This window comes from Lagopus leucura, unplaced genomic scaffold (genome assembly GCF_019238085.1).
Source record: "Lagopus leucura isolate 7727_CA_CO unplaced genomic scaffold, USGS_WTPT01 Super-Scaffold_100001, whole genome shotgun sequence".
NCBI classification, from domain to species: Eukaryota; Metazoa; Chordata; class Aves; order Galliformes; family Phasianidae; genus Lagopus; species Lagopus leucura.
Genome location: NW_024962262.1, coordinates 35,447,450 through 35,459,549, shown reverse-complemented (window position 1 = coordinate 35,459,549; position 12,100 = coordinate 35,447,450). Strand labels below are relative to the sequence as shown.

Sequence of the window (12,100 nt, the reverse complement as noted above, 5' to 3'; positions counted from 1 at the left end):
GGAATGACACTACATTTTGTAAGTCATGAAATGCAATTACACCTGAACATAAAACATTTAAGATATGTAAATGTACTGTCTTAAGAGGAATGCACTTAAGTTTCCATTCTAAACACTTGGGTGAAAAATTCGTTAAAAAGTCAAGCAAAAATGCATAAAGTCTGTAATAGGCAACAATATACAAAGTTTCAAATATAAAATCATGACTTGTATAGCTTGTTACTTGCATCTTTCCACAAGAGGGAATTAAAAGAACCACACATCACTGGACTCCTACACAAGCTTCTTGTGTTTCAATGTCATTTATTGAGGAGTGAATGAGATACTGTCAGACATGCCAAAAAGACTTCACATTCAAGGGCTGGAAGCTGAACAGCTTTCCTCATTGAGTCACTGTACAAGTTGTTTTTGGGAATCTGAAAGTGCGATCAATGAGGTCTTCATGCTCGATGTTTTTGTCTTCGGTTGTTCATCTTTTGATCTACTAACTTGTCGGGCAGAAGGACACTTTCTACCCTACAAAGGCTCACACTCCAATTAATACAATTAACACTAGATGTAGAGAAATGTTTATCTGTTATAACATACATCTACTGCTGAATACAAGGTCTTAAAGCTGTTTCTTAATTCATTATGTCTAATGAGAAAATTCAACTTGTTTCCCTTTCGCCACCGTATGGATGGCTAATACCGTTAGAAAAATACTCTTCAGTGCTATTGTAGGGTTTACAGGAAACTTCTTCAGTGTTGTGGGACAGATACCGATTTAAACACCATTCTGAAAGAATGCTTCTTCCTGTTGCCACTGCCTGTAGGTTGCAGAAGAATGGCCTACACGCACTACAGTTCTGTTTTACTCAAAAAAAGAAACAAAAGAAACCTAAACAATAGGGTAAACGTTTATTTGGAGTTAGTTTTCTTGCAGATGATGCTTAAGGCCCTTCAAGCAGAGTTCAGGAGCTCCTGTATGGCTGCCTGCTGATCTGCATTGAGCTGCGATATGCATTCTGTCCACAGTCCTCCGGATGTCTAGGAAAAACAGAGAAGTTGGGTTTATACAGGATCGCAAGCTTCTAAGGCATGTACTACAATTTTAGATGTTTAAAAAGCTCAGCATTTACCGAGCTTATTTCTGTAACACATATGCTGAAGGACAGACTGAAACCTTCAGGTATACACAGTTCTGCATTCAGAGAGATGCCCTGAAATACTCAAAGGCAAGCTGTGGTTAAACAGCGCCACAATAATTGGATTTGAAATTCCTGAGAACTCCCCACAACTAAGTGGGTCAAATAAAAAAAGTGACCCTTCATTCTTTAGTCAACAGTGCCCAAACATTTGCTCTCGTTTGCACTAAAGTTAAAAGATCAACATCCAGGCAAAAACAAATCGTGCTGAGATAAAAAAGGTTATCCTCTGGGCACTGGTGTATCAGTAATGTCTTGGGAGGAACTGAGCTCTGTGATTATAGCACAACTACAGTGAATGAGTGAGGCTGTAACTGCTGCAGATGCACAGGATTTCTCTTTAGATAGAAGAATAGTAAGCTTCCTTCCACATTCAGCTGTTTACTGGTAAATGTAAACCCATACCCTCCTTTGCCTCACTACATCATATGTGCTACCATTTTCAAGTTACTAGCAGAAAATCCTGAAAATGAAAGAAGTTTTGGAAAAAGCATTTATTTGGCTACAAAAAGATGGAAGCAACTTGCACCTTGTCTTACGAGACTAGCTTTGACATCGGATTAGCTTTTGTAACAGCAACGTACTTGAAGTACATTTAAAAGACTGTTGTATTCCAAGTTTTTTTATTTTCAGTTTTATAACAAATGCCCTTTTCTCACAATGCTTTTTAAAGCATATAGAAATGGATTCACAGACTTTGGAAACAAAGCCCTCAAGTGTTGCTTTTTTTTTTTGTTTCAAACAAGATTAGACATTTTATACTCCTGATGTATTGTGGAATGTTGCAGAACTACATGTGCTCTGCCAGCATTTATGACATTTAAATTGATACTACACTGAAATATTCCTGGCATGAGAACATCTAAGCACGAGGGAAAGAAGTTTATGTGAGATTCTAGCCCTGACCATAATGCTACTCATATCAGATGCTGGCAGTGGATCGGCTCACTCAGAAAACTGCAGAAGAAAGTCCTTCTGCCTGCTGCTGCTTCCCAGATTCCAGGAAAGTGCTAGCACTTATACTTCAAAGATCCTTCTATGGGCTAAAATACTCGCAATGCTCTACTGAAATCAAATTATTATGTGTGGAGAGATGCAAGGTTGGCAGCAGTAAGCTACAATTAGTAACAACAAGCAAAAAAGCCAACAACAGCAAAATAAAACAAAACCCAAACAAACAAACCCACACCACGAGCTTCAAGATTTTCCCCCCCAGTCTGAAACTAAATTATTTAAGTGAGACAAAACCATTCCATCCCATATATACCTACCAGTCCTGGTCAGAACAGAACTTTGAAAAACAAGACAAAACAGTACACAACTAACGTATACAGGCACATACCAGCTAGACTGAACAAATATACTGGCAAACCCAAAGTTCCATACCCAGACTTTAAATACTAACAGCAAAGGATTCATATCTGTAAATGAGAATCCACAGTGGCCACTCTTGGATGAGTTTTGTTACTAATTTTTGGTTGATTTAATTCCCTTTGTATGCCTTCATTTGGAATTTCAATAAAGGAAGTCATTTTGTACCAGACATACAAGATCTTGTAGGTTGACACAGTCATCCCAGTAAATCCTTCCCAAAATCCAGTATTCCTACAACTCTTGAGACCAAATACTACCAAAGGATGACAGGTACAATGGGCAATGATTAACTAGCTGCTGCTCCAAATCCCATACACATTCTATAGGCCATATACTTGCCAGGAACATTACTTTCTATCACAGAATGGCCAGGGTTGAAAAGGACCACAATGATCATCTAGTTTCAATCCCCCTGCTGTGTGCAGGGTTGCCAACCACCAGACCAGGCTGCCCAGAGCCACATCCCTCGCTATCGTCCTTCTCTCATTAGATGCTGTAACTGTCAAGTAAACGTGATGCTATCAGGTGGGCTATGCATCTTAAGACTTTTAATTAACAAGCACCTGAGAAGCTTAGACATAAAGACAGACTTTGTTCCTTTACCCGAGTGCAAACATTACCAAGTTCTAACAGAAATGGTTCTAGGAATATCCAGCAATGCCCATCATCACTGGTTGCAGCACCACTGTTTAAGGAGACAAGACTCTCAGGACTACTCTAATGGTTCTGATGCTTCTGAAAGCAAATCCTAAGCGTTCCCCTTTACGTACAAGAAAGAAAGGCTTTACCTGCACTTGGCGAACAACATTAGCCAATCGCTTGGTGCATGGATCTTCATGCTTAATAGCTTCATGAATTTCACCATCCGCAATTATACTGAATATTCTGGGAAGGTTGGAGTTGTTGGGACCGAGGACAACTGGATTGTTGCTGTTATGATGAAAATACATATTACAAATAAAGCAATGTTGGACTAAAAAAGTTAATGTGAACATGTCACATTTAAGCTGAGTGATTTTGAAATATCTTATTCTTAAGCTGCTTGTTTACATCCAAGTTTCACTCAGCTTAGTAAGTATGCATAGCTTTGTTGCTTGTGACAGAATGTTCCTCCTCCTGCTAATATTTAACCAGCTGATTTTTAATCCACCTACACTTTATCAGAAAGAAGTTCTGTACTTTACGGAACTGCTGAGTTCCATGCAGATGAAACTGTAAATAAAGTGACAGAAATACCCTGCCTAAAAGGGCTTCTTTCTCTCTCTCAGTGCTCTAAGGGGGAGGAGGTTGTATTACTGGTGTCAATAGAGCACCAGTGACCTCAGCTCTCTGCCAGCACTCTCACTGACACCACCAGTAAACAGTTTTGCTCTCTCTTTCCCAGCCAAATTCTGGAGCAAAGGAGTGCTGGCAGCCAGGGACTGAGGAGGAAAACACATTCTGCTTCCAGCTCTGCCACCTACCACTGCTGTAACACTCTGCATGTGGGACAGACAGAGCTCTGGAGAAGCACGCAGCAAGGCTGAGCACTCTGCGCAGAGCTGAGGATAAGAGAAGTGTGCTGGTATTAGAACTCCCCATTTCTGCATAAGTGTGTGTGTGTACATACAGGTCAGCATTACTAGGGCATCTCTCTACAATTGTACAATCATCAGTATGGAGCCTTCAAGTTGCCACCACCTGTTTTTAGCCATAACCTTAACAGAGCTTCACAAGATGCAAGGTATTAACACAGCTTTCCTACTTAGTGACTTACTTTCTATGTTTCCACTAAGACAGATGTCATCCAAAAGATGAATCTCCTCCATTCAATTACTAAGTGCAACTTCCACTCACACTAGAAATCTACCCCATCACCCCAGTGACCCATGGGAAGGAGCATAAACTCAAAGAACAAGCTTTGAGACAACATGCTTTCAGCAGCAACTGAAATTACTACAGAGCTCAGGACATGCTATCAAGAAAGTGTCTGTATTGTTTCTCTAGTACCCACTTTGTTTTGTTGATATTTAAAAGCAAAAAAGTGCAAAACTTCCAAAAGGTTATGAAGAAAAGGTTGCAAGGGCATGCAGACTGCACTCTTCAGTGACAACAAGACCTGAGCAGTTATCAGTGCTGAGACACAAGCAGAGTGTTAGAAGACTTTCTGAAATTTTCTTTACAAGTTCCCAGCTGATACATTCCCATCATGTACATACTAAACTTCTAGGAATTTTTTCAACTTACAGACATAAGTTAGGATGAGAATAGTGACTGTTTATAGAATAGCAATATCATTCTGGAAGACACTGCTGTGACTTTCCAAATTATCTTCTCCAAAGCATAAGTAGATTAACCTGACAGCTTCTCAGTTTTAGAAAACGAATGCAAGGAAAGAATCTGCAAACAAGCTCGCTTTCTGCCTAGCATCGATAGCATCACCTCACCTCTCAATTAAGTCACACAAATAATTGAAAGTATGAACAGCTTCTTCTTTATCTTCATGAAGTGGAAGCCATGATAACCAGTGTGGCAGGACTTCTTCAACATTTACACAGTCTGGCTTGAACTTCATTATCTTTCCCACAGCTGAAATGCAGTTCTCTGTTGCATTGACGTTCTCTTTGGTTTTGGCATCTGGTGACTGAATGACTCTCACCAGCAATGGAAGAGCCTCTGATAATTAAACAAACAGAAGAACAGAATTTAATGCACAATCAAATTAGATTTAACTAACATCACAAATTCTACAAGAGATGACTACTTATACTAAAGAAGTCTATAAACTATATTGTGGTGTTTGTTTGTCCACCCATGCAACAAAATCCAGCCATCCCACTGCTCCACTGCTGCCCAACTACTACAGTTGGGCACTAACTGCTTTCAGGCTCTTTCCTGCTCAATAACCTGTAAAATACACAGATAGAGGAAACAAGAAAACAGTTAATACACAAGTTTGAGTTTGCTTTACAAGGACAGAAGAGGAAAAATAGTTATCTTCTCCATCAGCTTTCATTAACACTGATGATGAAAAACATCACTTTAATTTGGACAGCAGCACATGTCAACAGTGCCTGCCTGCTGCATATCTATTGCATGTGTGCATACGCATTCGTATGGACAAACACACCCCTGGCCAAGAAAAGGTGCATTAGCAGAAGCTCATAGAAGTAACTTCATATGGTGAATCCATCTGGCATAGTTTGCATAGCAAAAAGCCAAACTTCAAGTAGAAATGCCAACTTTGTTACATTGATAACAATTTATTTAAAATAGTCATGCGGGCAGCCATATGCATACATACTTTTTATGAGTACTGATGTCGCACTTTTAATCCATAGGATCTCCGAGGTTGGAAAAGACCTCTAAGATCACCTATCTGGCCCAACCATCCAGCTGCCACTAATACTGCCCACTAAGCCATGTCCCTCAGTACCACATCTACATGATTCTTGCACACCTCCACATAGTGACTCCATCTCCTCCCTGGAAAGTCCATTCCAGTGCCTGACTACTCTTTCAGAGGAGTTTTTTCTAACATCCAACCTGAACCTCCCTTAAGGCATCTCAAGGCCATTCCCTCTCATCCTATCGCTAGTTACCCAAAAGAAGAGGCTGACCTCTTCCTCACTTTTTGTGTCCATGCAGACTTCAGAAACACAGGAACAACTGACCTTGTGTTCTGCTAAAAATACAATCCTAAATCTGTAAAATTCTATACCAGCATAAAAACAAGCTGTGGAATTGTGCAGAAAGCACACTTCAAAGCAACTCCTATTACTGTAGAGTGAATTCTCACACCACAATTTCATCAGTAAGCGTTGCAGTTAACTGGTGCACAATTACACTTGCTACATACAGAGTTTGATTCCTGAAGAATTTAGCAGCTGGGATTAGGATTAGCCCTGAGATAAAAAGGATACTTTTATGTATCTGATAAACATTACAGGATCACAGAAATACTCGGAAACATTGGCCTGTGTAATGAATGCATGTAACCAAAGGTGGGCATACTTCTCTCGAGGGACGGCGTGGGTATGGCTGTGGCAGGGAGCAGCACACACAGGATCACACATTCAAGAGGTTTTACCTGGGGAACTCATACCTGTGCAAAAGGGACGGTAGTTGTCCCCACCAAATTGTGCCATAACTCCAACACCATAGGCAGCTGCTTGCCTAACCTCTGGGCTGTTATCACATATTGACTGCAGCATTGGCCTCAGGAAGTACTCGGCGTACTTAAATGAAGAAGGGCTGCAATGCTCCACGATGTCATCAAAAATACAAAGTCCCCACTGCCTATCCGGCCATGGCCTCTGTGGACACTGCAGCAAAACCAGGTAATATTTAAGCCACCTTAACATAGGTAATTTTGTACAGTTAATGATTGTATCAACAAAGTCGCAGTAACAGTGGTCTAGTATTTCTGTTAAGCTCTTACATTAAATTTAATACTACAAATTGTCGGTCTCAATAGTGGTGGTTACAGCATTATCAAACAAAATACAGGAGAATTAATTAAGAGAATAATGATTTTAGGCTAAATCCTTCACCTCTCCTTCATGCTCCTTTACCTATTTCATTATCAATTTATCCCCAATAGTCTGCAACTATAGATATATTTTTTTGCTCTCTTCCTGCAGAGAGTATCAGGCTGCCCCACACAAATCACACTCCTCAAAATACTTGTGTGGATCAATGATCCTGAGTATGGCAACACTGAAATTAAACTTAGCATAGCAGAGCAATTTTTAAAGAGCATGACTTAACCTCCTATCAGTTCTGGAACTAAACCAGGACATGACTATTCTGTACAATAACTACTGTTCCATTTTATCTACCAAATTCTCCCAGATGCCTGCATAGAAGGCCTATTAGACATTCAGGGGAAGAAAAAAAAAAACAGAAAGGAAAAACACAATAAAAAGAGAATAGGGTACTTACAATTAAGTTGACAATTAGTGGAAGTAGCCTTTCAAACCATGGCAACACCTTCTCCTTATAACTGCTGAATATTGAGTGCAAAATGTCGGATACTTTAGTCAAAATATAAACGTCACTGTCATCCTGATAGGAAAGATATAACTCACACTGAGATTAATGATCCTTAAAATACAGGAAATCATACACTATAGTTTCTAAACCAATAGAAGAAAGTTGTTCAGCGATTTTGTTTTGTGAAGTGGACTTAAGGCTATTTTAAGTCCAATACTTTGAACTTCTGGTGCAAAGCTCAAATCCACTGCTGTTAAGCATCCAATCACTAAGGCTCGCAGGTTTGTTTCAGGGGTGGAAAGTTTAGAGACAAATGCTCTCCTGTGTAGATTTACTGCTTCACTGGACTCCCCTTACAGAAAAACAAGGCCCTTTTCCTCCTCTGAAGCTCACACACACTGTAACAAACTTTGATTTAAAAGCAAAGAGATAACTGCCTTTGTGCTAGAATGCGGCAAAAATGAGGAATATTAATCATCTTACTTTAATTTCATTTTTCTCCTTGCTCAGTGTATCAAACCAACAAAGTCCAATAACCATCACATAGATTCAGCTATCAATTCACACAATATTTCCAAGTGAGGATTTCAAGTTGTTCCCTAGACACGCATGCGCTGGAAAAACCATTTGACTTTGTTCTGTTGATCTCAGCATAGTTCCTTTGATCAGCTTTTACTTTCACAGGCAGGAAAACAGAATATAGCTCCCCCCCCCCCCCCCCCCCAACTAGAGGCCAGTAACTAATAACCGTTTATCATGCAAGAAAGCCTGCTGCAACATAATACTTAAATTTCTACATTGTCAGGTGTGATTTTAGCAGTAACTCTGGAATATATATATGTATACACACACACACAAATAAGATAAGAGGTCCATCTGGCTCGATACGGCTTTTTTTTTTTAGATAACCAATAACAGATGTACGAATGTTACTTCCTACCTCTGTACAACGCATACCTCCTCCTATGCTATATCAAATCATCAAAGCAAAGTTACTGCTCAAGCCAGTGTTGCATTTGGATATTTGATTGACATTACTCTTTGATTATCATCCTTGACTTCTGCCCTTGCCTTTATGTACCCCCTAATATTCCTGCTGCCTTGAGGTAAGGGCTACATACACAATTGTGGGACCAAAGGTGTATAATCAGGTGCTGCTCACTATCATATCTTAATTCTGTTTGCATGGCAAGAGTCATTCCCATCCTACTCTTACTTTCTCAAGACAATGCATACAAGTCTTTCTTTTGGTCTTTAACAAAAAAATCAACAACAAATATGAAAGTATTTTCAAGAATGCCTTGAAACTCTGTTGCATGATTTGCTGAGATGAGTTCTGGCCTGAAAGCAACTTAAATTCAAGTAGACAAGCTTTAACTACTCATCACATGGCAAAAATTTCTTATTTCTTAAATTCATTCAGTATCCTCCCTCTTTCATTACAAGCAGCAGTGACTTATTCTTCATTACTCTTCCCGTAACACTGATGATTTAATGGAACTACTTTTATCTCTTCCACACTCACCTCTACTTCAAACTGAAGTCAGCTCAGTATCTTAGCAAAGTCATTTTGATATACTCTCACAAGCAAACACATTATGCCAGCTGTTCATTCTGTTGTCCTACTTTGATAACTCATAATGCTATTTTAGGCCTGTCCTTTTTGAGACAAGCTCTTGATCTCACATGTGTGCAGTACAGGTATCAGAGGTATGCTCAAAGCTTAAAATGGGCCACGTGGGTCACAAGGTACAAAGAAAAAGCCAGTCAGCAAGGCGTGCCTTGGACTATCACAAAAGCATTTGACAGCAGACCATTAAACAATGTTATCTAAGAACTGTGTGAGAAGATGTAGCAAGTTAAAAGCTGGATCTCAAAATTCTTCTTTTACTGTACTGGGGCAAGGAAACCTCTGGCATTTTCCAATTCATGGAAGTATCGTGACTCATTTCTTGAATGAATATGGCAACAGTGCATTCTTCCAGGAAGAAATAATTCTGAGAAGATGCACGATGCTTTAACTTAGTCATCTCTGTGTCACGTACTTCCATCTCAGTGCTTTATGAAAGGAAAAACTCCCCAAGCCAACTTACTTCATCTTGTAATGACTCCTCAACTTGTTCATCATAGTCTTCATCTTGTCTTTTCACTAAATTAAAAAAAAACAAACACATTTTAAACCACTGTATTTCTAGGCAGCAATAACAGATTCTGAAACAAACTTAGAATACAAGAAACACTATCTGAAGATGCAAGAAGAATTTGTCTTTAAGCTTCAAAGACCTTTCACAGAAAAACAAATATGACAGCTCAGACCAAGAATACGTAAAACAGCACAGAACCTGTCCATAACCACAAAAAGTCCATATAAATAAGGCACTATTGTTTTAAAACTGCAAAGATTTCAGAGATGAAAAAAACACATAAGTGACACTATAGACATGAGATCCATCAAGTAACCTGTACACAAAATTTTGATTAAACTATTGTATTTCAGCAAATTATGCCATTCCCACCCTCCCAGAGCTTGCAAATATTCATCAGATTATGTTCTTTCAAAGTCTAATTGGTTAAATACGGAAATTAAGGAAATCCCAACTAGGAATTTTGTGTTTAGAAATGATTAAGTTCTGCTTTGAAGAACTATCACATGTGAACAGGAATTTTTGCTGACCTACCCTGTCTTAATTCTTGGTTTTTAAAGTGCTCTTCTAGTTTTCCTTTTAGTATTCCTCCAAGTTCCTCAAAGTGTTCGTTGTTAAGGCATCCGTCGCCCATTACCTCGATGCACTGTGAAAGAAAATGGTCTGTCTTTCAGATTTAAGGTACCTGAGCATCTCAACGACATCTAAAACGTGCACAGAGTATTAATTCATGTTTTAAGTGATTACTTGCAGAAATAACTAACAGGATTTTCATGCTGTGATCAATTCTCACATTAATCAAGTAAGGCTTGATAATTTCACTGTACATTTCACCCACATGGTTTGAGTGGTTTGTGGTTAAAATAAACAAGCCTAGTGTTTATTTTAACTTAATATTTATTGCACTTCCCACCCCCCTAGAGATTCAAAATACCTATGTACAATTAGAAAAATCAGAGCAGAGATGTATTAGCTTTGGTATTTGTATGAGCTTTGGTATTAACTTAAGCAGCTGAAAGAAATGCAAACACATGGTTGTTTGTTCGTTTTTACCTTAAAAAGCTATGAACAAATGAATTTTAAGAAAAAGAAAGTTACCTTTGCAAAAGAATGCATTATTTCTGAAAGAACATCTGAATCTGGTTCTGTCCCAATGGCTTTGATGAGTGCATCACACATGAAGTGCCACATCTGTGTGAGGTACTCAGGCCCACGGACTCTGGCACATTCGAGAAGGAGGGGCATCGACTCTGCTGCTGCCACTCGAACACGTTTTGTTATTAAGGAAATAAAACGACTCAGGACAACAAAAGAGTGCTTAGAATATAAGTAACTATAATGACATTTGTTTGCTACCCAAAATTGACTCTTTGTTATGCTTTGATTTCTTAGATTCATGGTAAGATCATATTTAAAGGGAAATTATAAACAGGAAGGAAATTGACTTTTTACAGGAGTAGATAGTGATAGGACAAGGAGGAACAGTTTTAAACTAAAGGAAAGGAGATTTAGATTAGATGTCAAGAAGTTCTTCACAGAGAGAGCAGTGAGGTGCTGGCACAGGCTGCCAGAGAGGCTGTGAGTGCCCTATTCCTGGAGGTGTTCAAGGCCAGGTTAGATGAGGTCTAGTGCCTGACTGAGTGGCTGGGAACCCTGCCTGCAGCAGGGGGTTGGAACTTGGAGATCTTTGAGGTCCCTTCCAACAAGCTGTTCTATGATTAAGAAAATTCAACTATTTGCTATTCAGAAGTTGTTTCAGGCCTATTTCAAGCAAGAAATATATTCAAGTTGCCTTAGTTTGTTGATGCAAACAAAACTTTCTGTTCAGCTTGCTTTCTACATTACAGATGAGCTTATTTAAAAGAAACTAAAGTGAAAGCTAGGATTTATTGGCTAAAGATGTATAAAAAAAACATTCTCAGAAAAAGACTTCTACAAAGCAGTAGAACACAACATTAGTACTTTCTATGCACTTAGGGAAACATTGTAAGCATCATTGATTTTTCCCAAACTAAGCTTCCATTTCCACAGTAGGATTTATCAATAGGATATCATCATGGAAGTAGAACTTCAACAACGGAACCATCAGCTTTACAACTTGTTCAGTGTACTCCACAAACCCTTCCTTTAGCTCTTTTGCATAGCAAACCTGAAACACAAAACGGTGAAAGTGCCATGTTAATGTGCAATATTTAATGAAAAAAAATCAGCATTGTTGCAAAAAAAAAAAAAATTGAACTTCTTCAACATCTCAAATACTGTGAAGTTTTGCAAACAAAGAAAAGTTCTGTTCACCTTAAAAATTTAGGTTTTTTTTTTTTTTTTTTAGAACTTATCTTCAAACAGTGGTAAAATGGATTTTCTTTTGAGTTTAGGTTTCAGACAAACAAAGCTACTTAATTATAAAGAATAGCTTTGTTA

At 38.7% G+C, this 12,100-nt stretch overlaps 1 protein-coding gene across 1 annotated transcript in view; it reads right to left on the bottom strand.

The window, feature by feature from the left end:
- Nucleotides 1–286: 286 nt before the first annotated feature.
- Nucleotides 287–12,100, bottom strand: part of IPO5 (importin 5) — a 38,030-nt gene continuing 26,216 nt past the window's right edge. The window contains exons 18-26 of the mRNA XM_042867117.1: nucleotides 11,732–11,828; nucleotides 10,778–10,950; nucleotides 10,214–10,325; nucleotides 9,629–9,684; nucleotides 7,485–7,607; nucleotides 6,646–6,865; nucleotides 4,988–5,216; nucleotides 3,350–3,491; nucleotides 287–1,029 (exon numbers count right to left, since the gene is read on the bottom strand). Of these exons, the coding sequence (XP_042723051.1) occupies nucleotides 943–1,029; nucleotides 3,350–3,491; nucleotides 4,988–5,216; nucleotides 6,646–6,865; nucleotides 7,485–7,607; nucleotides 9,629–9,684; nucleotides 10,214–10,325; nucleotides 10,778–10,950; nucleotides 11,732–11,828 (1,239 nt within the window). The 3' untranslated portion in view covers nucleotides 287–942. The remainder of the gene's footprint in view (nucleotides 1,030–3,349; nucleotides 3,492–4,987; nucleotides 5,217–6,645; nucleotides 6,866–7,484; nucleotides 7,608–9,628; nucleotides 9,685–10,213; nucleotides 10,326–10,777; nucleotides 10,951–11,731; nucleotides 11,829–12,100) is intronic.